A 26,648-nucleotide genomic window follows, 5' to 3' on the forward strand; every position below is an offset into this window, starting at 1 on the left:
CCGGAGAACATGGTAATGAGGGAAAACTTGTATCACTGGTGCAGATAAGACTCACTCTGCCAGCGTTGTCGCCCACAAAATTCCCAATCTGCGCACATCTCTGCCCTTATGACTCGTGCGCTTGGTCAGAATGAGCTTTCAGAAGCATCTTAGGAGGGATGAAGGCTTTAAGTAGTTGAGCTGGTCATGACATCATCTTTCACTCAGCTTGAAAAGTGATGACTGGCTCAAATCCCTATCGGATCAATGTTTTTTTATGAAGACTCCACTGTTTCCATGGTCACACATCATCCCCGGCCTGCAGTCTTCACAGAGACATGACGAACCACAGCGAATCCCACCCAGCCGTCCTCAAACCCACACACGGCATCGTTCTTGATGAGGGTTGCAGTAGTAAGCCTGTGTACAGACGCCATGAAACACAATTTGTAGCGTCTTTCAGGGAGAATTTGTCAGAAAAGGCACACTCTAACATGTTGCTAAGCATGGCATTTTTATGGCTGCTTTTTGTGTAATGCTGTTTGTTGAAAATGAACATAAATCTACACAAAGAAAGAGACAAAATCCCCAGAGGTACTCAGGGGTTGGGATTGTGTTGAGCCAGCAAAGAACTCACTTTACTGTAATGACCTCCAAAATGGGTTGAGCCACTTTGTGGGAAGAGAAGCCATCTACTTATAACCTACATTTCCTGTCTCCATTTCTTTGCATTGTACAATTTGTTTAACATAAATAATTATAATCATGTTATAATCAACTATAATCGCATGAATCACTATTTCATAATATAATTACATTTGGGTGTGTTTATGGTATGCTGTAGCATCTGAATGGTTGTAAGGTGATTGAATTAAAGGAAAAGCTTGAAATTTTGGGGTGCTTGGTACGCCTTATTCACTTTCTTGTTGAGAGTTAGATGAAAAGATTGATATCACTCTCATGTCTGTATGGTATATATGAAGCTAGAGCCAGCAGCTAGTTAGCTTAGCTTAGCACAAAGACTGGAAACAGTGGGAAACTGTTAGCCTGGCTCTATCCAATGGTAAAAAATTGGTTCAGAATGATATTAATCTTCTCATCTAACTCTTGGCAAAAAAGCAACTGACTCTTTGATTATGTGATTTAAAAAAATGCCATAATGCCATTTACCTCTTGACAGCTGCACTGAATATCAATTTAATGTCTCTCTGTCAAGGTCACACCACTGAAGTAAAATGTTTTACAGATAGATTATGAGTTTTAAAGAAAGTTATCTGTTTCCATGAGTCTTTGTTGGAGATGTGAATAACACCTTTTTGATTTTGTAACCAGTGACATTCACCATTGATTGTCACAATGTCACGCCATCACACACATTCATCCAGCTATGAATACTAAAGGAAAACTCTGAGCTGTTCTCTGTGTTTTTTTCTTCTGCAGTGCGGGCTATGATGCTGTCCTGGACAGAAATGTAGCCATCAAGAAGCTGAGCAGACCCTTCCAGAACCAGACTCATGCCAAGAGGGCATACCGGGAATTGGTGCTCATGAAATGTGTCAATCACAAAAATGTAAGTGATTCAAACTCATGTGAGTTAGGAAGGAATGCAGGAAAATAGGAAAAATGTATCCATTATAAGAATGAAGCAGATTTTCAAACTGTACCCCAGTCAGTGTCTATTTTTGGTCCCCGATAAATCCCTTTGCTACAAAACGGAGACGAGCGACTGTGATGTTGTGACCGTGCTAAATTCCATGCCTCCAGAAATGCACCGAACTGGCAGGAGACTGAAACAGAGAGCACTTCAAGGCATGAATGTAATCTCCAGTGCCGCAGTTTGTGCTCTTTTCTCCCTCTCTTCCACATTTATCCCCAGTCTTTTGTTCCGTCTCACTTCTTCGGTTTACTTAGTCTCTCACTCAGCAGTGTCCTTCATCAGGGTCATTTACCAGTCCCCGGTCCCTCGCTGTAACTCACATTTTTCTGTGTATATTTAACCACTGTATGTTGATCCTTTTCACCCTCCTCTCTCTTTCAGATCATCAGTTTATTAAATGTCTTCACACCACAGAAATCATTAGAGGAATTCCAGGATGTGTGAGTATAGTGGCTCCTTGTTTGCATAATTACATTTCCATGAAAATTATTAATTTAGCTGGTGTAACAGGCAAAGGAAGTCTATTTGTACAAATTAATCTGATGTGTCATGTGACAGAGAAGAGAAAGGGACTGATTTTATTATGCGTTATGTGCTCATTACTCCTTTGCACCTGCAGTTGTGAAAGCAGAAAACTGCTGTGAGTGTAGTCAGTGAAAGTAGGTGTAATCTGAGGCTGCTGCTGATATCTTGTTTTCATACTGAATGATGAACAATCTCTATGTAAACAGTGCTGCAAAGGGATTTGTAGCCATTTTCATTTCCCGAAGTCTCGGAGGGGCTGCAGAATGCTTAATATGTTTGGAGAGGTTTATGACTTTCACTGAGAGATATTATTAGTTCAGCAGACAACTACATAAGCCAAACAATAAATAATCAAACAATCAATAAATCCATTATATTCTTTGTATGACAATTCCTTTCATGTTGTTTACCCTGTACCCTTACCAAACTATATGGGAATCAATAAATCCACCTTTTCCCAGGTACCTAGTGATGGAGCTGATGGATGCCAACTTGTGCCAGGTGATTCAGATGGAGCTTGACCATGAGAGAATGTCCTACCTGCTCTACCAGATGCTGTGTGGTATCAAACATCTGCACTCAGCAGGGATTATTCACAGGGTAGGAAGAGACAGACACCTCTTCTTTCACTACTGAATATTGGTTGTGTTGTGTGTGTGTGTGTATGTGTTTAAAAAAAAATATCTGTAGGGACACAAAGTTATAGTGTAACATCAGGAGGCACCTTCATGTAGCATAAACCTTGACATCACCTTGGTCACTATTTTAGCAATCAAGGGCACCCAGGTGGTGCACAGGAAACACTGCAGTGACCTGAGTTTAATCGCTGGTGCTTCTGGCTTCACTGGCTGCCCAGTCCACTTCAACTGGCAATGTTGGTGTGTGATGATGGGAAGCCAGTGAGGGATCATGTCCTTGGAAGTAGGTGGTTGGGAGCTATTGACTCTCCCTGGGTCAACAATGAGAATTAGACATGACCACAATGCATTGAGGATTGGCCATTCCAAACTGAGAGAAAAATAATTTAAAAAAGAATTAAAAGTATGTACTTTATATAAAGAGAAAAATTAAACAGGTGAATATTATAATAAAGTAGATTAGATCATATCTTTAAAAACAGCTGTGTACTGCTAAAATATTAGTCACAGTTTCAATGTTTACAGTTTCTGATTAAAATGAAAGTAAACTAGCTTAAGTATTGTGCTAATTAGGGGTGCAACGAATCACAAAACTCACGGTTCAGATCGTATCATGGTTTTGAGTCACGACTCGGGGAAAAAAAAAGGGAGAGACAAATATAACTTTGCTTTCCATTTATTCTGTAAAACACTTAAAGCAAGGAAATTTTGCCCATGGTCTTAAGTGAAAACAACATTCAAGATGTGCAATGTTTAAATAAAATATGTGAAATATGCATGGTACCTTCCTCCTTTAAACATGGTAGTGAATGAAACAATAGGCTGTGTCCACATCATCAAAACCTGATGATAACTTACAAACATGAACACACGTCTTGTCCTGCAGCTTAGTTTTTCGAACGAGCCATCAAATAAACATTCACTGGGGAAAAGTGCACCGCTAATGTCAGTTAGCAGCTAGATAGCCAATTAGCTGCTCAGCTGCAGCACATTACACAGCATGTGAACATACCTGCAGATGTCACTTCAGACCCATTAGATACTGGTTTGGTCGTTGCTCTTCAAAATCCCTGTTAGCGACACGCTGTCTGTCTATGACTTGTGCTTACAGCAGTTTGTTTACTTTGTCTCCAATGAGACATTAAATTTTGCAGTTAATCCACGGTTCACATATGTGCCGAACCCGTGGGGGGCAATTCTTACGGATCACAGATCAACTACGTTTCGTTACACTACTGGTGCCGATAGACAGAAACTGAAAGAAATCTTAATTTTACCCCTTACACTAAACCTAAGCCTATGGTAGCAAATTGATTACTATCTTCTTGTTTTTTCATACTGCCTCAGCTACATATATATCTTGCTTCCTTTTAATTAAGCATATTGGTTTGTGCACAATGTTAAACATAAAACAAGTTGAATGGGAGAAGTAGAGACTGTCCATTGCAAACCTGTCAGTGGAAGAGAAGGTTTGTAAATTACCTAAATATACAGTTTCTCATGTCAGTCTATTCCCCCCTTCTCTAGGACCTCAAACCAAGCAATATAGTGGTGAAGTCAGACTGCACTCTGAAGATCCTGGACTTTGGTCTGGCCAGGACTGCAGGCACCAGCTTCATGATGACCCCTTATGTGGTGACTAGATACTACAGAGCCCCAGAGGTTATCCTGGGCATGGGATACAAGGAGAATGGTGAGAACTAACGAGAACTTTGAGTGTGTATGAGCATGCATGGATCAAATTATTCAGACATCTTTAAAGGATTACTCTGGAGTCATTTTATTATTCTTTATTAGTGCACATAGAAACCTCCACTGATGCATTTGCCATCAGCTCACAGAGACTGAACAATATCAGTATACTTCCAATATGCTAATTTAGTGATAAACCATATTAACAAATGCTGAAATATATAGTTTTCCCAAAATTGCATTCTTGTGGTGGCGTTGAAGAGAGGAAACTTAAGTTAATACAGACTGGAAGCAACATCTCCTTGTACAGCTGACAGCAGTACGGCTCTGTCAGCTGTATTTAATATATTTATGAAAACAGTGGGACCCAATGACTTACTTGCAGTATAACAGACAGCAGGAGCTTCTGACTGTTGCACAAAATGTATCCGTATGTCTTTTTGTGGTGCATCAACCGTCAGAAAAACAGGATAAAATTACACTGGTGTTATCCTTTAATAACCAAAAAAGTAAATTATTGTGGCATTAATTGTGAAACCTTAAAAAAAAAAAATTCTGCTTGAGTCCCACTTTGCAAATGAGCTAAAGTGAACTGAAGTGTTGGAGGTATGAGTCACTGATCAAAAGCCCCCAGAACATCACACATGTAATTGAATGCCAGCCTAAGCTATGACTCATCAGCCATATTCCTCCCATTAGCAGAGTGGACGCTGACTGAAGCCTGTACACTCCAAGGATTTGTATTTCCTGCCACTAGTTGGTCCTTCTAAGGCTCTGCTTTCTGTCTATAGCTGTATTTCATTTGAATTTATCCCCCTGTAACACGCTCCACACTAATTATTTCTCCCGCACTGAATAACAGCTACTTTCTAATTACTGTTGCCTCTCACAGATGGCTTAATGTCTCTAACACTAACCTTTACTTTCCTCTCTGTTCTTTTGCTCCCCGTTTGTCTTGCCGTCACCTCTGTGCGTGCAGTGGATATATGGTCGGTGGGGTGCATTATGGGAGAAATGGTGCGCCACAAAATCCTTTTCCCTGGGCGGGACTGTATCCTTGTTAACACACTGCAATGTTATCTAATGGTAACACTATGTATTGTTCATAGGTTTATGTCTTGTGAATAATGAAGAATGGATTTGAGCAAAATCTAAATGAAAATTCAATCATTCTTTAACATTTATGTTAAACTTTTTGACAAAAAATGGACTTTTAGTGCCTTTTAAAACTTATCCAAATGCTTGGAGAGTCAACTGAAGTAGCTACAGGCATGTTGTCTATTATTCCTTAAAAAACGTAGATGTATAATTGATACAGTAATAACAAAAATGTACATTTCACATGGTTTTGTGGTCAAATTTTGCTTTGGTAACATCGTTTTACATTTCTTGGTTAAATTGAATCTGAAGATTTTTCTGTACCTTGCCTGATGTTCTCTGGATGTTACTGAGGTGCAGATTCTAACTAAATCACACTCACATCTGGCTGGCTTTATAACACGTGTCAATTTCAACTGATCTTCTTTTAACACTTTTAATACACCCTGCAATAACATCATAAAAACAAGCACCATCTAATCTTGTTCTCTTGTCGGTATGTTTGAATGTTACGCTTTTATTCACTCTTACATTTTAGCAATATGAAGTACCCTCTCTCTCTGCGTCTCAGAATGTTTAAGTGCGTGCTACTTGGAGTGTTTCTGGATTGCTACCTGGTGTGTTTCCCTGCAGTGAGGGGGCTGTAATTGCATCCCCAAGATTACTTCTTTCATTAGGAAGGATTTGGATAAATAGTCCCCATGCTGAGCATGTGCACATGTGAGCACATGTGAAGTACATCTCGCCATCTGAGAGTGCCCACATATGTGAATCAGACGTAGTCATTAAGCATTCAGTGGATTAATAATGAATGATTAATGTATTCATTTTAAGAATTTGTTATTAGCAGCTTAGTTGAACTCGCTTGGCAGTGTGAGGAAAGTTCAAAGGTTAAAGGTGCAGTCTGTTAGCATGTTAGTGTCAACTGCAACAATATTAAAACTAGGATGATGCAAGGTGCAAATCATTGATATATGTTAAAGATATGATTTAAAGTTGCTGCTAGGCAGACGAGCAGTAAAGAAACACTGCAGGTGCTTGCGGCTGCTGCTCTGGTCTCTACATCCCTGAACATGGAGTCCCTGCAAGATTAATGCTCTGGAGAGCTACAACACCTCTGCAGTGAGCTCTGCAATATCTCTCCTATCCTTCTGTCTCTACGCTCACAAAGACCTGAAATGCTTATCATTTAATACTCCATCCTTTCTTATACTGTAGATCAATGAAGTGTAGTCACGCACACTTTTGTTAATCTTCACTTTATAGATCAGCTCTGGACTGGAACCCCTGCCGCTGCTAATCTTAATTTAATTCATATACTTTTTTCGACCTGAAGTATTGACCCGGCTGAAGTTATCTGCACCTTCCTGAGTGTCTGTCAGATGATGATATAGAATCACATAGTCATTCTGCACAAGTCACAGCTCAGTGAGTCTCACAGTGACTGTTTGGTGGCCATTCTGCAGTGTGTTGAATATGTGAGTATGGAGTGATGACTATTGAATGGAAGAGCAAAGCTGTGCTTTTGTTTGTGGCATGTAAAAGAAACTTATAGACAGTTAATTGCCATGAAAAGGCATTAAGTATGAATGATACATGTTGTCATGTTGCAGGAATGGTAGATGACCTGCCTATTATCTGCATTTAGTTTTAGGAGAAGAAAAGAGGCACAAGATGAATGTATTACACATTTTGGTGAGCTACTTTCTCTCAGTTAGGGCTGCAACTAACAATTATTTTCATTATTGATATGTCTTTAAAATGTCAGAAAATAATGAAAAATGCCTGTAGTTATTTCCTACTAACATTTGTGACACATTAAAGCTTCAAATCCTCTTGTCTGAAAAGCAGAAACCTGCGAATTTTGATCATTTTCTGCAAAAAATGACGATTATTTGATTATCAAAATAGCTGCTAATTTGTCGATCGACCTATAGATTCATCGACTAATTGTTGCTACTCTCAGTAGCATCTGAATGCTATGCTGGCTCATTGTTGTCATGACAACGTTAATCTAAAGTGCCCTAAATATGTTACATAGGAGGTAGAAGTGATTTTTTTTTTAGTAATGCGAGTGTGTGTGTACTGTGTATGTGTGTGACCCCCAGTGGACATGTGGTCAGTCGGATGCATCTTTGGAGAGGTGATAAGAGGGACGGTGCTGTTCCCTGGGACTGACCGTATCCTTCTGACCTCCTCCAGCTCTCTCACTCTGTTTCACATGTAAACCTGAATATGGTTGAAATCCTGCAGCATTTTCTGGAGAAGAGTTGCGTTCAGGTGCATGACACTTCGTTTTGAAGACATGAATAACTCAAAACACAGTGGAGCGTCAAGGATTTTGGCACTGACACACCGAGCAAAACACCTCAAGCTGTCTGAGTGAATCTAGCAACTTGGTTAAGAGCCGTGGATAAAAACCTTAGTGTATGAAAAAAAAAAATGCCTGACTGAGCGCTGTATGGATCATGGCCAATGTGCAACGGAGACAAAGAGGAGGTGGAAGGAAGTGTGTGGCGTTCCAGCAAGATGAAGTAATGGGGATCTCTGTCGGCCCTGGCAGCTAACTGCCTCACTGGCACTCTCTGTGAGAACATGGGGAGGGGAGGGGGGTCATTTGGAGTGTGTGGAGGGGTAAGAGATATTTGTTATCAACAGGGAGATGCACACACACACACACACACACACACACACAACAACATGTACAGGATACATGTCTCTTGTTAATCAGAAAGTCATGTTCTCATCAGGAAGTTCGTCAGCTACTCTGTTCTTTTGTACCCCAATGCCTGCTTTATAGGTGCGCTCAGCATTGAAGGATGAATATACAGAAGATGTTTCCAGTATTTTAAGCAGATATCAAAGCACAGAATTACTGTAATGTCTTAAAGAACAAGTGATCACTTGTTGGAAATGGATTCAAACTGGAGACAGATTTTGAGGAAAGTAAAAGTAATGTAATACTTAAATTTAATGAATAACTGATGAAACTGATGGGATACAGTACATATTGAGGCCTTGTCAAAATTATCTTACTTTACTTGATGTTACAAAACATCACCTTTTTCTCATTGAATGTACAGTAAGCAATCTTGTTTGTATTCTTGGTGATGATACTTATTTATTTTCCTTTACTTTATTTGGTCTCATCCCCTTCATCATCATTAGTCCAACCTTTGTATGAGTAAATCAAAAGATAACCATTCTTTACTTGTCCTAAATACAACTTGTATTGTGGGATGGTAGCACCTGAGTTGACATTTAGACATACAGTACTGGATGCTGCATATTCCATGTGTGTTTCCCTTAATCCTGACCCACCACGCCAGACATCGATCAATGGAACAAGGTGATTGAGCAGCTGGGTACACCCTCACCAGAGTTCATGAAGAAGCTTCAACCTACAGTGAGAAATTATGTGGAGAATCGGCCAAAGTATGCAGGCCTCACCTTTCCCAAACTCTTCCCTGACTGCCTTTTCCCTGCTGACTCTGAGCACAACAAACTCAAAGGTGAGAACTTGTAGTTTTACATAGCGAAGCCTTACTGTATGTGCTGTATTTTAGCCGTGCAATTGTACCCTGCCTGATAATACCATCAAATGTTATCTCTGTATATTATGTGTCCTTCATTTGCATATTTATGTAGTCTTAAGGATACACATACTGCGGTCTAAAGCTCTGCAGTGTTTCCAGGATGATCTCATAAGACAGTGATAACCCACACTGTAAAGATTCCTTTTCATGCCAACGTCTCGGTTAATTACAGAAGCTCTGAAACATAAAAAAATATATAATTTATTATAATATAGTTATGTTTCGGCAGAGCAACCATAAAAATATATTTTTTATAACTTATACCACACTTCTGGGCATAAGAACCAACACTGGTTGTTGTGATGGTGCGATTAAATCCTTAATGTCTGCTGTAAATCATTACAGAAATCTGATGTCTGTCCATTAAAGGGTTCAATAAATTATAAAGCCGTTTAGACTCTCTGCTTGCCATGGTGACAGTAAAGATTAGGCAAAAACAGTATAGCATGTGGCATCGTCTAATATTTATAATATATAACAGGGACTAATCAATAGGGATCCAATTTAAAGAAAAAGAAAACCAAGCTGAGAGAAAATCGACTGCTAGTAGACAATGTACATCAGAGAAATCAAATAAAAATAATTTAGTACCACATTAACAGTTCAGATGATAAGAATGAATGGAAAGTTACTACAGACAAGTCCAAGATGTATTCTTGTTTTTTGCACTCCTGATAAGTGCAAAAGCAAATGTTTAAATGACATATAAATAGAAGGCTAAATGTCGTGTTCTGGTGTTTCTGTACTGCAGCCATCTGGGATCTAATATTAACCAACTTAAGAGACTTCTGGAGCTCTTTAAAATGTTATATTTTAAGTCATAAGAATTTCGATAAATAACTTATATTCTTGAGTTTGCAAGTAGGAGTAAAAGTGAAAAATTTTTACTTTTATCTTTCACTTACATCCAAAATTTCACTTTTAGCAGTTTGATAAATATAGGTGCAGTGTTGCAGCTGTATTGGTCATTAAAGAGAAAAAAACTGACACATATGATGTAATGACTTGTAAACACAACTTTGACTCCATAAATAGGAAATAAAACTTTTGTGTTTGGGCTCTGTATTAAACTGAAATATGAAATATGTTCACTTAAATTTATTCTTTGAAGCCCGTTTTGTGATCCTCTGTGAATTCAATCTACTTCTTATGCCGAGGGTTAAGCAAGACATCACTTCTTTTTTTCTGAAATGTAACCTTTAAAAAAAAAAAGGAAATTCCCTCCTATGAGATTTAGCAAAATATGATTTTTTTTTTTTTTTTTTTTTGTCGCACTTCTTCTACATCAAAGCTCCTGTCTGGTAAAATTTTCATGAATCACTTTTGTATTCCGGCTGCTCGGAGCTGGAGTGACAGTGTTAAAGGAAATGTACCCCAAAGAGAGAGAGAGAAAAAAAGAGTGAGAGAGTGTGTGGGAGGGTGTGAGGGAGCACGGGTTGAAGTGCTGCTGTTTTGTATGTTTTGTACTGTCAAAGGTAGGAAGTGAGTCAGACATAAGAGAGACAACACTTTTTTTTTTTTTGTAACTCTGAACTGCAGGAGGAGGAGACAGACACACCATAGGACAGAGAGAAGGAAAGAAGGATAGATAGAATAAGGAAAGGCAGAAGTAGAGCGATAGCGGAGTCATTTTACAGATTTACCATCCTTCTCTTATTGACGTGTTGATGCTGAGGCAAAACGCAGAGGGTGCGCCCAGCTCATCTGTCTTTCTCTGTTCTCAGTTCAGTTAGTGCTTTGCTGCTGTAGAGCTATTTATAGTGAAGGTCAGTGTGTGTAGGAGAAGGATGGTGTGTGGTTTAAAGGTTCTCAATTTCAGATCAGTCTGAGAGCGCCTGAGGGAAGAGAGACTGACCGACTGATGATGTATGTTGAAAAGCCAAATGTTTATAAGACTAATGGTGCATTCTGCATCGTGTTGACCTCAATAAACTACATCCAGAAAGACACAGCATGTAGGAGCATGTAGTTTCTCAGATTTTGGGCGTAATTTCAGCACAAGCTGTTGAGTCAGCTTGTAGCAAATAGTGCCAAGAAAATTTTTTTTTTTTTTTTTTTTTTGCATTAACAGTGATAAACTCTTAATATACAGGACAAGCCTGAATATTTAACTTTAATAATGACATCAAAAGTATGGTAGAATTGTCTGGGTTTTATAGTTTTTATGCATTTAATTCATAATAGTCCAAAGCTCTCGCTCTGTACATTAATCTGTTTATCTGTTAATCCACATGTGTGTCTCCTTCGACAAACTGCTGTTGTTTATTATTCCCTTTAATCCTCACCATGTATTTCTCTCTCTTTTCCTCCATTTCTGCCTTATTATGTTTCAAATATATTTTCTTGCCTCACGATCTCAACCAGGTGTTGCTGTATTTTTCTTTTTTTTTCTTCCAAAACCACAGCTAGCCAAGCCAGAGACTTGCTGTCTAAGATGTTGATCATTGACCCCGCTAAACGGATATCGGTGGACGAGGCCTTACAGCACCCCTACATCAACGTGTGGTATGATCCAGCTGAGGTGGAGGCGGTAAGTAGGCCTTTGGCAAAGCCGTATATTGATTACTATCCCAAGCTCAATCCCTTTCCTTTGTCTTTGATTGATCAGCATAGTTTCCTGTGTCTCACTTTGTATTTGCAATGTAAAAAAAATAATAATTATGACCCTCTTCATAGGATTACAATAAAAATGTCAATTTTTAAACTACAATACAATAATAATAAAAATAGCTGGTTTAGTGCATTTATGATTGTGTTTTATATTTTTGGTTCACATCTCATCTTTTTCATTTTTCTCGCTTATGGTTTTATACTTAAAATCTGAACTTCAAATATTTTTAGGTTTAGTAGAATAACACCCAGTTCTTGCTACTTCTTAGATTAAGAAAGTAAAATTTGCTGCTATAAAAGAGTCCATTGTTGTTCTGTAATGTACAGTAAGAGTTGTGGTGTTTCTGGCGTATTTGGTGAAGTCTAATTTCTTCATCAGTGCCTCATTAGTATGAGGTGACAGTGAGATTGGGGGAAAAAAAAAAGCCATCTGCAGCTTGATATACGTGTACAGATACCACTTCTACTTGCAGCAATACACTAATGAGTGCATGAACAGCTGATGATTTTTACAGTCTTACTGTTTGTTTCATGTAATATCCTGCTGGTTGACTGCAGCTTTTGCAGAGACTCCACATGACACACCTCCATTGTAGTTATGAATCATTTTTAGACGATTTTATGACTTGTCCACTTGTCTAAGTTGTCTAGTTGTTGATATTAGTGATGGTTTTTTCATGATGATATTGTTGTTAGAGTTGATGTGGTATGTATAACGTGGCTGTGAATGGCATTTCAACACATTTTCTGCTGTTTTCCCTTTCTCTAATGTCATCTCATGCTGATGAAGGCCAGAGATCTCATCCAAATATCCATGGTAAATAACCACCGCCCTACATCGAAGAAAAGTGCTCTATGGGACCTTTGTTTTATAAAGAGTAAAGAGTGCAGATTAAAGGAGAAGCTTGGACACATTTGGTTCAGTTCTATTAACCATTAATCATAATGAAAAAGATTCATAATGTACATTTTTATATAGAATACAATAAAATTTCTACAGGGCATCCTACCAAAATGACATGATTGGAATGAAGTGGTGTTTCTGCATGAAACCAGACAAGCGATAATTTGTTAATTAATTTGTTAAATCTTTTTTTTTTTTGAGGCAAACCTCTCGCTTCCACCAAATTTGCTTGATCACCATCTACGTCCTGCCGTGGCTGCCGATTGCCGACCTGTAACTGTCCCTCCAAGGTCATATCAGAGAGGTTTTATGGGTGGTCCTGTCACCCGCATTGACAGAGAGGGAGTATTAAGGTGTCAGAATCTGTGGCAGGATCACTATGAACGAGCGATAAGAAGGCTTGACTGGATGCCAGACAGCATGTTTGTGTCCTGTTACTGTAGATGAAATGACAATCCTGTAGGAGAAGCGCGCAGGCACTATCTCATATTAATCCTGATGGTCATTATCTAAAACATATGTGCGTTAAGTGGAAAAACTGTGTATTATGATCTTAAATGTGTAAATCAATCACCATAAAATCATGTATGATTTAGTTTAAATGAAATACTGAATGTTTTACTTTATTCACATTATTTATTTACTTTCTAACCTACATGTGCCTACTTTCTATCCCATCATGTTCTTTGTGCACATACATGTTAAATTGTCGAATTACGTTAATCGTCAGATGTTTTTTCTCGTCTTCAGATATTTTTTCATCCCCATATTTTTATTATTTTGTGAAAAATTTGAAAGTATATGTATCATTATGTAAACTTGTCTGCCATAATTATTGTGAAAAGTATTTTACTGTTCTCCGAGGATGCTCTAACTTGATATCACTAATACAAACTTCATGTTAAATGAGTCTTGTTGACTGCCCTCTTAATTAAACTGATAATAAAATGCTTGTGCTCTCTCCCCCTTTTAGCCTCCACCTCAGATCTATGACAAGCAGCTGGATGAAAGAGAACACTCCATTGATGAATGGAAAGGTGAGAATTAATCATCCAAACCAAAAATAAATATCTGATTTTCTTATTAGGTTACCAAGAGTGAAGATAATGTGATGGATGTTTCAAGAATATATCATAAAAACACAAAACTTAAAGCCACACTGCATTTATGTTTTTAAAACTGTATTATACTTGAATATATATATACACCAAAGCATATTTTACTTTGTTATTATTGTTCTTTGTGCTGGTTGACGCTGCCCGTAAAGGTCCAGTGTGTAGAATTTAGTGGCAAATGGAATATAATATTCATAAGTATGTTTTAATTAGTGTATAATCACCTGAAACTAAGAATCGTAGTGTTTTCGTTACCTTAGAATGATCCCTTCATATCTATATAGGGAGCCGGTCCTCTTCCACGGAGCCCACCATGTTGCACCGCCATGTTTCTACAGTAGCCCAGAACGGACAAACCAAAAACTGGTTCTGGAGAGGGTCTTTAACGTTTTTTGCGAGTTTTGAGGCCACCGTAGGTTCTCCTACACGCTTGGAAGGGGAGTGGGAGGGATATTCATTTGCTTGCAATCTGCAACCTCAGCGCTAGATGCCACTAAACTTTACACACTGGTCCTTTAAAGCCAGCTATTGAATAGTCATCTCAAATTTCAAATGAACATTAAAGGTTAAGACGTCCAGGAAACAAAGGGGATAAATGACCATCTTATATTCTTTGCCCTGTTATTTATTTCATTGATTTTTCTTTCCTTGACAGAATTAATCTACAAAGAGGTGATGAACTTTGAGGAGAGAACGAAGAATGGCGTTGTGAAGGGACAACCTTCACCTTCAGGTACTCTCAGTGCATAACCCTAATCGCTCTGTAAGTGAATTTACTATACCCTTACTGGAGTTCCCCTTGTAAATAGAGAAACCCATTGTGCTGTTGACCATGTGTCTCTGTCTCTTGCATCTTGTTTTTTTAAGCAAGTTAAATGTTGTTTAGTGGTGTCATTTTGTGTATTTGTTAAATGGTACTGAAGTACAGCTAATCAGTAACTGCTGAGATTGCCTTTTCATAGATAATATTTAATGATAAAGAGATGATGTGTGTACTTCGATGTATGTGTATATGTAGAAACATATCATGACTTAAGATTTGGGTACTTCAAATCACAGGAAATTTCAGTCCTCAGCTGCAGTTGACCTTTTTTTTCCCCTCTTCTGTTCTCTGCCAAAGCCTTTCAAGCACATTAAGTGATGTTTTCATAGTTTGCCACAGAGAGGCAGTATGGAGTCATGCCAGTGGTCGCTCCTTGACAGGGCCACCTAGACTCCACTGTGATCAAATGAGGAATTCATTACGAGGTTAAAGCAACCATTTGCTATCAATAGAAAAAAAAATGAACAGGTCCATTTTGAAGCTCTGAAAAGCATTATGAATCGAAACTGAATCCTGCAGAGACAGCAGCATCTGCTGACCAGGAGAGGTAACTGCCACATGAGTAAGTGAAGAAAAATGATGTGCATCCAGAATACAATGAGGTCTGAATATTGTCTTTCGCAATTCCTCCTTAAGGACTCAGCAGTGTTTACAGTAGGAATCCTCTTTTTGAGGAGAGTTTACAAGCCATCTGCCCTCCTCAGCTGAGCCAAAAACAAGTATTACAGTAATATCTCAGCCTACTTACAGTAATAAACAGCACATAAACAGTGTTTTCTTGTTTTTTTGCATCATTAAAAGCTGAAAATTACAAAAGAAAAAAATATTTCATAGGACGAATTTAACCAAAAATGCAGCATTTCTTTAATCACCCCTTCTTCTTCACTCTGTCTCGATTACTCCATCTCACAAATTCACGACCTCCATATTTCTTCTTCTCTCCGTCCACCAGTAATCAAGCAGATGGGCTGGCCTAGTGTCTGATGCTGAGTGTAGCAGACGCAGTGCAGTGCGGGAGCTGCAGACGGCAGTGTTTTACTGCAGCAGGAAAAAACAAGAGGAGCTGAGAGCACACGTGAAGCCTCAGTCGCAAACAGACAGACCCAGGAGCTATTTTGTTTGGAAATGTAAAGGGAAAATTATCTTAACCCTATTATTATTATTGCTTCAAGGGGCTGTTGTATAGAGAGATTATAAAGGGCCAGTGCTAATTGCTTCTGGGATACTGCATGCTTTAAGTATCTACAGTATTATTAACATATTATTAATCATTCCTTTAGACCACACTTCTCATGAGCCTTTCATAACTATGGAAATATTTAAGAAAAAAACAGAAATATGCATGTCTGAGGTTAAAAGTTCACAGCACAAGCTTCGGATATGGACGTATAATCCTACATCATAGCTTTCTTCAGAGTTTCTCCCTAGATTGAATTAAATTTTGAATTAAAGGCTTAATTAATCTTCCGTTTTAATAATCTTTCTTACAACTGCTAGTGCGGTTTATGCTTAAGTAATTGCTCAAGATTTAGAGTTTCATTCCTCCTGCGTGGAAACTTTGAACAGATATTTCTGATGTATTTACTGTAAAAGTAAATCTACAAGTGCAGTGACCGCTGGAGTCGATGCCGGCCATTAATCCTTCTTTGTTCTCTGTTTTATTTTGGGTCAACTGAAGTGCTTCCCAGCCTCCATTAAGCAATTACCTCCCACAGAGCACAGACACAAACAGCAGATTTAAGATTTGCCTGCACTGTACTTGTTCTCTATACACATCACTGGAGTACTGGTCATTGCTATGCTTGGAAGTAAAAGTGGTTGTTTTAGCAATTTCCTCATATTGGCAAACCCCAAGAGTCTATGTTTATTCCCCTTTTAATCAGGCTTGGCAAAAGCAAGACTGCTCATTTTTCTACTTATTTGCTCATAAAGTTATCATTGTAGGATCCACTCACTGAGGATTTCATGAAAGGTGTGACTGAACCTTGGGAGGCTGTGATGATTAATGTACTTGTCTGCTACTCTTTGGCTAACATGCAAATCCATGCAACACTAGAGAGATGTTTCATCCCCCAAGAGTGAAGAATACCATTCAAAACCGTTATCAGTTGTGGACAAGTCCCACCCTCCACCAGTACCTTCTGTCTGACCTTTGCTAAGAGAATGGCTCTCATCCCCTTGAATGCTTGAATGTCTCTGCCTCCTATCTAGATGGCATGCAGTAGCTCCTTAACCTTCTGAAAAATGTCCTTACTGAGAACAGTTTGGACAAGGTCCTACTGCATGTCCTGCATCCAGGACTTTGTGGCCTGCTGATACCTATTAACTGATACTGAAAAAGAGACAATTTCTTACTGATGTTTGTTGTAGTCAGCATTTTATTCAGTCATGGAAACGGGAGCTGTGCACGTAATGAAAGATTAAGTCTGCTTTTTTAAATCCTGGTAATCAAATGGAGGATCATGTCTTCACCGTGGCATGTCAGGTCCAGAATGAGTCACTTTATGGAATTTGCAAGTTCAGCAAATATATTTTATTCGTTTTCTAGCATCTTTTATGAAGTGTTCATTTCATTACTGATGACAAAATGTCAGCTGAGTGGACTGACTTCATAGTTCCAGGGTGTTTCCACCTTTAAATTCAAAACAAGATCAATATGAAACAACTCCTTATTTGAGAGTGAATGCCTGAGCTATATTATTTAATTCAAGAATGTTTGCTACTACACTCAGCAGACCCTTTTTTGATGTATAAATCATTAACACTTACGCAAATACTATTTGGTATCATAGTCATAGAGATTTCTGAAACCCTGCAGCCTTTGGCGTTATTTCCTGTGGAACCTTTTGGACTCAAATCTTGTCATTATCCTGTCATTATAGACACACTGTGATTGTGGTACCCCACAGGTGTTGTTGATGTTGTACCTTCTGTGTGCACTTGCAAAATATTTCTTCTGCTTTTATTTGTGCCACTGTCTTGGACAGGACTCCTTTACGTTGTAACCCCCTGCTGCTGTTGATTCCCTTAGCACAGGTGCAGCCGTGAACAGCAGCGAGAGCCTCCCTCCCTCCTCCTCCATCAACGACATCTCCTCCATGTCCACCGACCAGACCCTGGCCTCAGACACTGACAGCAGCCTGGAGACCTCTGCAGGACCCCTGGGGTGTTGCAGGTGACTAGCCGCCTGCCTGCGTAACCCCATGTTCTTCCAAAGGTGAAGAACACCAACTGAAAAGACCACCTGAAAACACAAAAAAAGAAAAAAAAAAGAAAAAAAAAGAGAAAAGTTCAAAATGAATATATTAAGAACAAAAACATGAGTTATGGAGTCATTGAATCTGAAATGATGAAATCTCAAGCCTGTGCATTGTCATTCAAAAACAGCAGTGATATTTAAACTGAAATAAATGAGCTGAGATATATGTTAATGATCCTCTAGTTGCTTTGCTTATATTACCCCACATATCTTGTATATGGCATCATAACAAAAACGACCAAATGCTTAGACTTGCATCTCCTGTAAAGTGCATATTGGCTGGCTGCTGGTCTCCCAAATCCTTACAAAAGCATTAATGCTCCAGTCATTGTGGCAAGGTGGGCTGCCATTTTGCTCATCACTACTGTACAATACAAACGTCACTTTCTCTTCCCCCCCCTTTTCCCTATTCAACCCTTATGTAATGACACTGCTGTATTTTAACCTCTAGGCTTTGTCTTAGACACCCTCATCCCCACCCGACACAACCCCCGATGTAAGGTTGCCTGATTTGTGTGTTTTTATGTGGTTATTCTGCAGGGATGTGTAGTTGCTCTCATCCAGAGCGGTGCTCCCTGCGCTACTTGTAAATAATGTAATTCTGTACAGCTGAAGGGCATACGGAGTGGGACTGACGGCCAGTACACTGGAGGTTTTTTTCTGACAAAGCGCACCTTGCCACATCACCGCTTTCCACCTCAGTTGCCCCCGCCTATCGCTGTAGTCCTGCATGATTAGATTTAAAACAATGCTAATCTCACTGTATGCTAAAATGAGTCTGTATAGAGACTATTGTTTATATACGATGTAAACTAACACAACTCCAGACATGGGGGGGGGGGTCTGGTCACATGATAGGACATGTGAGCGTGTGTGTGTGTGTGTATGTTTGTGAACCACAGGTAAGCCAATGAGACATTTCGTCTAGTAAATGTCATGGCTGAATTTGGGACTTAAAGGTTCAGTACACTAAATTATTTTTGATTGTTTTCGGGCTTCATAAGGTTACCTTTAAGGGATTTTAGAAGTCTGATTTGTGTGTAATATCCCTTTTATTTCCCCCTGGCAGTGTATGATGGGTCCCTCAGACACCCCACGGGCTGGCTCACAGCCCTGCATGTCATTGTGAACCATTAACCCCTCATAGACACAGGAGGTTGGTCTGTTTCACCACAAGGAGACTATTCTTATTTATTTGACTGTCTGAAACATAGAAGGTTTTTAGAAGAAGATGCAAGTGATACAGTAGGTAGGCTAAAGGTGGGCAGTGAGTGTTAACCTCGTAGCAACGTATTGTTTTGCTCTAAAGTTAAGTCATGTATATTATTTCACTACACATCACACAAAAACTCATGCCATGTTTTCTTGTTGATACAAAGGGAACTGGATGTAGAGACTACCTATCAGTTAGATTATTTCTTCGCTGGAAGATTTATTTATTGATTTATTTATATTGATAGATGGTACCTGAATATGGCAAGTGCCTTTTGGAATGAAACAGCTTATTTTGAACAGAATTAAGTGTTGCCGGAGCAGAAATCATATTATTTTTGGTTATTTTTTTTTCCTCTGCTTCTTCTTTTTCTGCCTTAAAACTATCACCATCCCCAAGCCACCAATTATCTGGTAGAAACATTTGAGGAAAAAAACGTCTCTTTGGCCAGACAACTTAAGGTTTTTAGCCAGTAGCTGAATTTTGTGGTGTAAAATCAAATTGCTTTCCTCAGATTGTATGGCTTAAGACAAATCCATCAAACCTTTTTTCTGCCATTTTGCACTTTGATTTAACTTCACTTTTAATTAAATCAATCTCAATAAAACCAGATTTTTCTCAAACTGGGACACTAGCGCATGCACGAACACTTAACATGCATTGTTTGCATTGAACTTTGCAAAGGCTTTGGCAGCTGTAATGCGCTCTTTCTCTTGTTCATGTTCAGTTACAGCCCACTAGATCACATGCAACCTCTGATTGTGCGATTTAAAAAAAGGAAGATGTACGGTATGTTTAGCAGACTGGAATCTGAAGATTGAATGTCTTCACTTAAATACAATATTTCACCCAGAACCTATTCCGTCCTGCGTCTGCCCCATAGTATACACTGTTAGCTGCGGTCGTGAACATGCAATGCCTGATTGCAGTTAAGACGTTACTACCGCTTTCTTTTCACGTTTTAGATAGAATGCACTCCAACTAGAAACCAAGCAGGTGATCTGTAAGTTGTTTATTTGTGTATATCTTATTTATTCTTTGTGGAAAAAGTAATGAAGGAAGAATTGTTTTGGTTTCCGTTGCCACATTTCATGCATGTTCGGTGGGTAAATGAGCAAAGAGCCACTGACAGATGCTTGGTGAAGAAATCATATTTTAAAAGCAAGGAAAAATTTCCATTTCCACGTAATAGTCCTGCTGGTGGATGGAAAGACATTCGTAGAACCATCAGCTCTGTCTGTATGAACAAACCTTCTTCCTTTAATCCTTACTTTAAGCATAGTTTGCATAATAACACTGTATTTATCACTTAACAATCAGGTTAACTGACAACAAGGGCACACTCAAGGATGCTTACACTGTCTCTTAATGAAACAAACGGGGACATCTGTGTTTGCATGGCTAATATGTCCACTAGAATAAAATGTCATGACTGTCATGAGGTTGTGACAGCACTCACCCACTGTCATTACTTGTCAACACATTTCATGTGTTTGTTTCTCAACATGTCATCTGACAGTCTAACTGTAACTCTGTGATCTGCAGTCCAGCTGCTGCAGCACAGTGATTCTCTTTTTGCATGCACCCTGTCGATTGTAAATACAATGTCTCCTCATAATCGCCCCCCCCAAAAAACGTATATATACATAACTTCAAATAGCTGCATTGTTAACACTCTTTCTGCCTGTGGCTTGTGTACAGTGAAACACACACAGACTTACGGTACCTTCACAGAGCTAAGAGGGTAACTGAGGGCGGCGTCTCCAGAATAAGCTACGGCTAGCTTGGCTTTCTGTTCAGGGTCTGGCCAGGGCAATCTTTCTAAACAGGGTGCAACTTTGAAATTCTTTTAAAATGTTAAGATGAATTTCTCACAAAGGGGTCTAGTGTGTAAGTCGGCTCCTACTGTACACCACTAATACTCACAGTACTGTTGCAGTTTTTCTACAGGGCATTTTTAACCATCCTAACTAAATCATTCTTTTTCTGTCTTTACACGTTCTGGTCTCTGAGTACAAATACTGAAACATGTTTCTGTGTTTTTTTCTTTTTCTGAATGTGATCTTTTATAAGACATCCCTCCAGACAATTCTGTTGTAATAAAAGGTGCTTTTAGGTCCTTTTTATTGCGCCTGAAGACGAGATGATTCGAACACAGCTGGGTTGTCAGCACTGAATGTAGAAATGAATGGTTTCATGATTACGCACGTCCTTGCTGCTCTGCTCTGTCATCAGTGTGTGTGATTTCAAATAAACCAGCATTCAACACAAACTGTCAGTACGGTTGAAATGAAAGATGCGAGATCGAGCATCTGGAACGGATGATTTCTCAGTACATGTTGTATTTCTTTCAATACGGGATCATGACTTTTGTGTGATTGCTTTTAAGAATGTTGACGGAGAGTCGGTGCAGTCATGTGTTTGAAAGTAGTTCATGTGTGTAGTCATGTTCAGTCACATTAACCTTAGAATTAGATTTGTGTCAACACCCAACCTGCTCCTGATTTTTTGTCACGAGCGACCTAAAAATGTGGATTTAGGATTTGCCAAATTCGCCATTAAGTTATAATCTGAGGATGGCTGACTTGTTATTTAATATTGCCAATATTAAATACGTGTCATAAGTTAGGATACATTTGTACTCAGCTGTGCCAACACAAAATCTTTGGACTCAGTACTTGTGATCCCCATCTTATTGATTTCCACTTTTTTGTTTTTGTTTTCAAGTCATATTGTAAATAACAACAATCCAACAATGCAATAAACACTTTATTGCACTCAAACAGGGAGGCAAGCTACGGCAATGGTCAGGTGATGCTAAAAGCAAATGTTTAGAGTCTTAAGTGTAGACTGAAATGTGGAATTCTGCAATGATGAAACCCTGTATAGCTCATCTGAATCAGGTGATGTTGTTCTTCAGTTCTTTTCTGATTCCTTCTCTCTTGTTTCTTTTACTCCGTGCTGTTTTAATGAATCATTCTTTTGACATTGTCAGGTTGGAAAAAAAAATGTATCTGTTTCACGCTGATCTCAAAGCTTCAGGCTATAGCGTTTCAAATAAAGTCAAAACAAATGCAAAAGAAAAAGAAAAAAAAATACTGAAAGCTGTTACTGTAAACACAACATTTTAAAGGAACTGTGTATGTAAAAATAGTATATGTATGTGATTGAAAATAAACAAAACCTTTGATCTTGGAAAAATTGGTGTATCTTGTGTGTGTTACATGCATGTGGCCATATTATTTGTTTCTGGCGTTTATCTCAATATGAACCATCTGTCCAATCTGTCACAGTGACACTGAGTCCCACCTACTGTACACTCGAATCAGGTCCTGTCAGTCTGAAGGCTGGCGAACATTAACACATTTACAGGCAGAATGATAAAAACATTTTGCCTGGTGCTGAAGGATGAAATTGTGTATTGGTCTTTTCCACTGACTTGTTACATCTAAATATAATATTTCTGGTTGTTTCTTAGGTTATTTTAGGTGAGATTGCAAGTCCCTGAGCAGCATGGCTGAATCAAACTCCTATTAGGCCCTGGGGGTTTGTTGTCGGACCTCTATTGACCCCCACTATATATGGTAGTACTCTAGAGCTGAAATGATTAGTTGAGTTGTTTAAGTCAGTTTTTTTAAGCAAAAAAGCTTCTGAAATGTGAATATTTGCTAGTTTTAGATTATAGTAAACTCAACATCTGTGGGCTTCAAGGAATAGTGATGGACATTTTCACTATTTTCTGTAATTTTATACACTATTATTTAGGAAAATAACTGTAAGACCTATTGTTAATGAAAATAATTGTTGGTTGCAGCCTTACAATATTCCTATGATTGAGTAATACCTTACCCTCAGTTTTCTGTGTACAGTTTGATAAAACAACTTAAAACTAGATTTTTATTTACTGAATGATTTACAATGAATCAAATTATAGATCCAATTGATATGAAGTAAACCTGGCGGGGGGGGGGGGGGGGGGGGGGGGGGTTGGGCCCCTGGAGGTCTGGAGCTGAATATAGTCATCATGCCACTCTATCCATACATTGTATGAACCAAATTCTGTATCTCTCCACGCCTTTTGTTGCAATCTTTAAAAACACACTCAAAAATAACAAAAGGAGACTCACATGAAAATGCGTTTTTATTCATATTGTCATTTTTTAAAGTTCTTTGTATATCAAGTATCATGTCGTGAAAATATTCCACTGTCCCAGTCTTCCTCTCCCTCTTGCCCTCTGTCTGTAATCTGCTCTTTTGTGTGGAATTCACAGAACGAGGTGACACTGTCAGTTTTGCTTAAGCCTATTATTTCCCGGTGAAGGGTGCAAAATGAGAAGTGCAACCTCCCCTCCCTCCTTCAATTGTTCAGGCACTTTTTTTTCCTTCTCCATGTGCACATTCCAGATGTCCTGCAATGACCAGCAGCAGGTTTAAACGGGACCTGGCCTTCAGAGGGAAAGTAGCCAGCATCAGGCCTGTGCACGCAAACTTCTTTTGACAGTCCAGGTCTGTACTCAGGTGTGTCCGGTTTTGTACCCATTGGAAAATCCACATAGTGTGTAGACGTTTGGTTTAAAGCTACATAGAGTACACTCACTCTGCAGACTGCACCAATATGCAGTCACTTTATAGACATTCATTTAATGTACATCGACCCATATGGACTCATGCACCATCATGCACACACCACTTGCTACACACTTGATACTATCCCCCTTTTTTCACAGTAATGACCCACAAACACAATTCTGTGTTGGTACTTTGTACCTTGCAGCTTGTTTTTCTGTGCTAGGTTAGGATGACTAGGTGGATAACTTGTCAGAGGTCTACAGACTACTAGAAAATATTTTTTAAAACTGGCATCTCACAAGGTTGTTAAAATTACCTCCCTAGAGCATTTATAGAATGACAAAAGCTACATATCTCTCATTGACGAGAGTACAATTTGTCACCTGAAATTCTGAATTCACGACATTCATTTTTTTCTTATCTGGTATTTATGCCAATAACCCATCGTGCAGGTCTTAAATGTATTTTTACAAGCTACAAAACATTCCTCAATCGGTATCGTTGTAATACCGTACGTGCCATATCCATCTGAATATGCTTCAAACCTCAGTGCAGACTAAACAAGTAGTGTCTACGCTTATCTATAAAATATTTACAGTACTCTTTTTTTTTTTTTGGTCATGGGGTAAATGTTAACAGCACAGAAGCACAGGCACATATACAGTATACTCTCCAATTTAAATGGTACACACATTGACTGACAAGACACATTCAGTACCACCTTGCTGAGACTAAACAGACATGTAAGTGCAAGGAAAAATATAAAATATCACACATTGATAACTTTTTGTTTAAATATCAGATAAACATTTAAGCATTACTTTCATTTTTCTTTACATACATATGACACTGTTTTTTTTCTGCATTGTTTCCATTTATGTACATGAGTAGATACAGAACTACATGGACCAATAAGATGTTTTTGGTTAGATTGTAAAAGTGAATAAAGATAGATTTTTGCATGATCTTAAACTTTTTTCAAGTCCAAAGGTTGTTGTTGTTGTTGTTGTTGTTTTTGCAACCTTTTTAAATGTTTTGCCTTCCTTCCTATCTGGCTCTAGGAGCTAAAATAAAATAATATAGTAGTACTGTATATCATCATAGACTGTTGTACTGTCCCTTTTCTCCACTTCCTAGTCAGATGAGTGAGTACCACCACAGTTTCTGAGTGGGCTGGAGTGTGTCTGTGAGCGGTTTAAATAATACTGTATTTACAGATAATGACATCACTCCAGGTGATGTCTTCATTTATACAGGTGGCTTGCATTAGCCCTACGCCTCCCATTTTTAAATTAACCATTGCAATGTAACTTCCCAACACGCCTTCTACTAAAACCAGCAGCCAAATCCGGTTTGGAGCCACCATAATGTACATTTCCAGTCTTTACTGGCATTTTGTAAAAACTAACAACCCACATTTCCCGCCCTCCTTCACTGTATCCAGATGGTGTTGTTACAATCTGGTCGGCGGGGTTCGGTGGCTGTCGCGTTGCCAGTTGCGGTGAGGTCACTAAACGTGGAGAAAAACTGTTCCATCTCTTTCTGCAGCATCTGGTTTCGCCGCTCAGCGTCGTCCTTGGCGCGCTCAGCGTTGCGCAGTTTGATCTCCGCCATGGTGTACTTCTTTCTCTCCTGGTCCAGCTCCTCGTGGAGGGTCACCATCTCTGTTTCCAGCTCCAGGTTACGCTGCTCCAAACTGCAAAGGAGGACAAACAGAGGATTACGGGGGTGGCCATGGCTCATCTGAGAATATATGGCAAAGACAAGGCAAGGAGGGAAACAGCTGTAATTCATTTTGAATAAACTTAAGAATGGCATACTGCAGCTGAAGTCATAATTTCTTGTAATGCCATTACCCTAAAATGGTACCTGTATATCTGTTTAATCAATACCACACCTAGTCCTCTTTTATTGTTATACAGCAATCTTTGAGGACATGCTCCGTCCCACACAGTCAGGTATAACTGTCCTGTATGGCGTTACAGAACATCTTGCAGATTGTTTTTACAATACTGTCTGTTAAATCCTCTAAACCTCACTAATTAGTCTTCTCGTCATCACAAGGTTATTATCAGGCAACCAGCCAAGAAACATTACATTTTGTTTTTTGTAGGGAATAAAAAAGATATAATGTCTTAATTAATTAGCTTTCCAGGAATAACCTTTTCTTTCCTTCAAACAGTGCCAGGTTAGCTTTTCCACCCACTTCTAGTTTTAATATTAAGCTTTTTTACGCTAACAGTCTCCTGGCTGTAACTTCATATTTAGTGTACAGATATGAGAGTGGTGTGGAGGATATACTTCTAAGATTTCCTTTGTTTTTAACTGTCTTATTGTCACTTATATGAAGAAAAACCTTTTTATACTCTATAGTGGTTTACTCTTTTGCACTACTACCTTTAGTTTAACCTTTTAATTTCAACACTTCAACAGCCCGGGACAACCTGCTGAGATGACTATGTGCACATGCCTTAGAATCAATGTTTGTATGCAGTGTTTGTAAAAGCTTCCCTCTTGTTAAAATAAATTTTGCGTCCTGAAGAAGAGAGTTTTTGAATAGCTTCCTTGACAGTGGTATCAATCTTCTCATCTAACTCCTGGCAAAAGACTGAATAAGCGAATTTCCTAAAATGTCAAACTTTAAAGGAGCAGTGTGTAGAATTTAGTGGCATCTAGTGGCAGAAATGGAATATAACATTCATAAAATTAGTTTATAATCCCATGAAAATAAGAATCGTTGTGTTTTTGTTACCGTAGAATGAGCCCTTTATATCTACATAGGGAGTGGGTCCTATTTCACAGAGGCTGCCATCTTGCACCACCACGTTTCTACAGTAGCCCAGAATACACAATCAAATACTGGCTCTAGAGAGGGCCTTTCGTGTTTTTCGTGAATTTCGCGGCCAGCGTAGGTTCTCCTACACGCTTGGGAGGGGAGGGGGAGGGGAAGGGTATTTAGTTGGTTGCAAT

General features: G+C 38.8%; 2 protein-coding genes across 18 annotated transcripts in view; one reads left to right on the top strand and one right to left on the bottom strand.

Moving 5' to 3' along the window:
• Window positions 1–21,843, top strand: part of mapk10 (mitogen-activated protein kinase 10) — a 38,181-nt gene extending 16,338 nt beyond the window's left edge. For 4 of the 10 annotated variants that reach the window (XM_044333853.1, XM_044333855.1, XM_044333848.1 and 1 more), the window contains exons 4-14: window positions 1,420–1,549; window positions 2,018–2,076; window positions 2,623–2,761; window positions 4,327–4,492; window positions 5,471–5,542; window positions 8,919–9,101; window positions 11,591–11,715; window positions 12,586–12,612; window positions 13,673–13,736; window positions 14,470–14,547; window positions 17,674–21,843. In XM_044333853.1, coding sequence (XP_044189788.1) covers window positions 1,420–1,549; window positions 2,018–2,076; window positions 2,623–2,761; window positions 4,327–4,492; window positions 5,471–5,542; window positions 8,919–9,101; window positions 11,591–11,715; window positions 12,586–12,612; window positions 13,673–13,736; window positions 14,470–14,547; window positions 17,674–17,816 — 1,186 coding nt within the window. In that variant the 3' untranslated portion in view covers window positions 17,817–21,843. Of the gene's footprint in view, window positions 1–1,419; window positions 1,550–2,017; window positions 2,077–2,622; window positions 2,762–4,326; window positions 4,493–5,470; window positions 5,543–7,697; window positions 7,770–8,918; window positions 9,102–11,590; window positions 11,716–12,585; window positions 12,613–13,672; window positions 13,737–14,469; window positions 14,578–17,668 lie in introns of all 10 variants that reach the window. The other 6 variants (XM_044333849.1, XM_044333856.1, XM_044333858.1 and 3 more) reach the window with 6 other exon arrangements.
• A 1,389-nt stretch (window positions 21,844–23,232) lies between these two features.
• The window catches only part of arhgap24 (Rho GTPase activating protein 24), a 72,504-nt gene continuing 69,088 nt past the window's right edge, over window positions 23,233–26,648 (bottom strand). For all 8 annotated transcript variants that reach the window (XM_044333643.1, XM_044333650.1, XM_044333651.1 and 5 more), the window contains one exon: window positions 23,233–25,374. In XM_044333643.1, the coding sequence (XP_044189578.1) occupies window positions 25,110–25,374 (265 nt within the window). In that variant the 3' untranslated portion in view covers window positions 23,233–25,109. The remainder of the gene's footprint in view (window positions 25,375–26,648) is intronic.

The sequence above is a fragment of the Thunnus albacares genome, chromosome 18 (assembly GCF_914725855.1).
Source record: "Thunnus albacares chromosome 18, fThuAlb1.1, whole genome shotgun sequence".
In the NCBI taxonomy this organism is placed as follows: Eukaryota; Metazoa; Chordata; class Actinopteri; order Scombriformes; family Scombridae; genus Thunnus; species Thunnus albacares.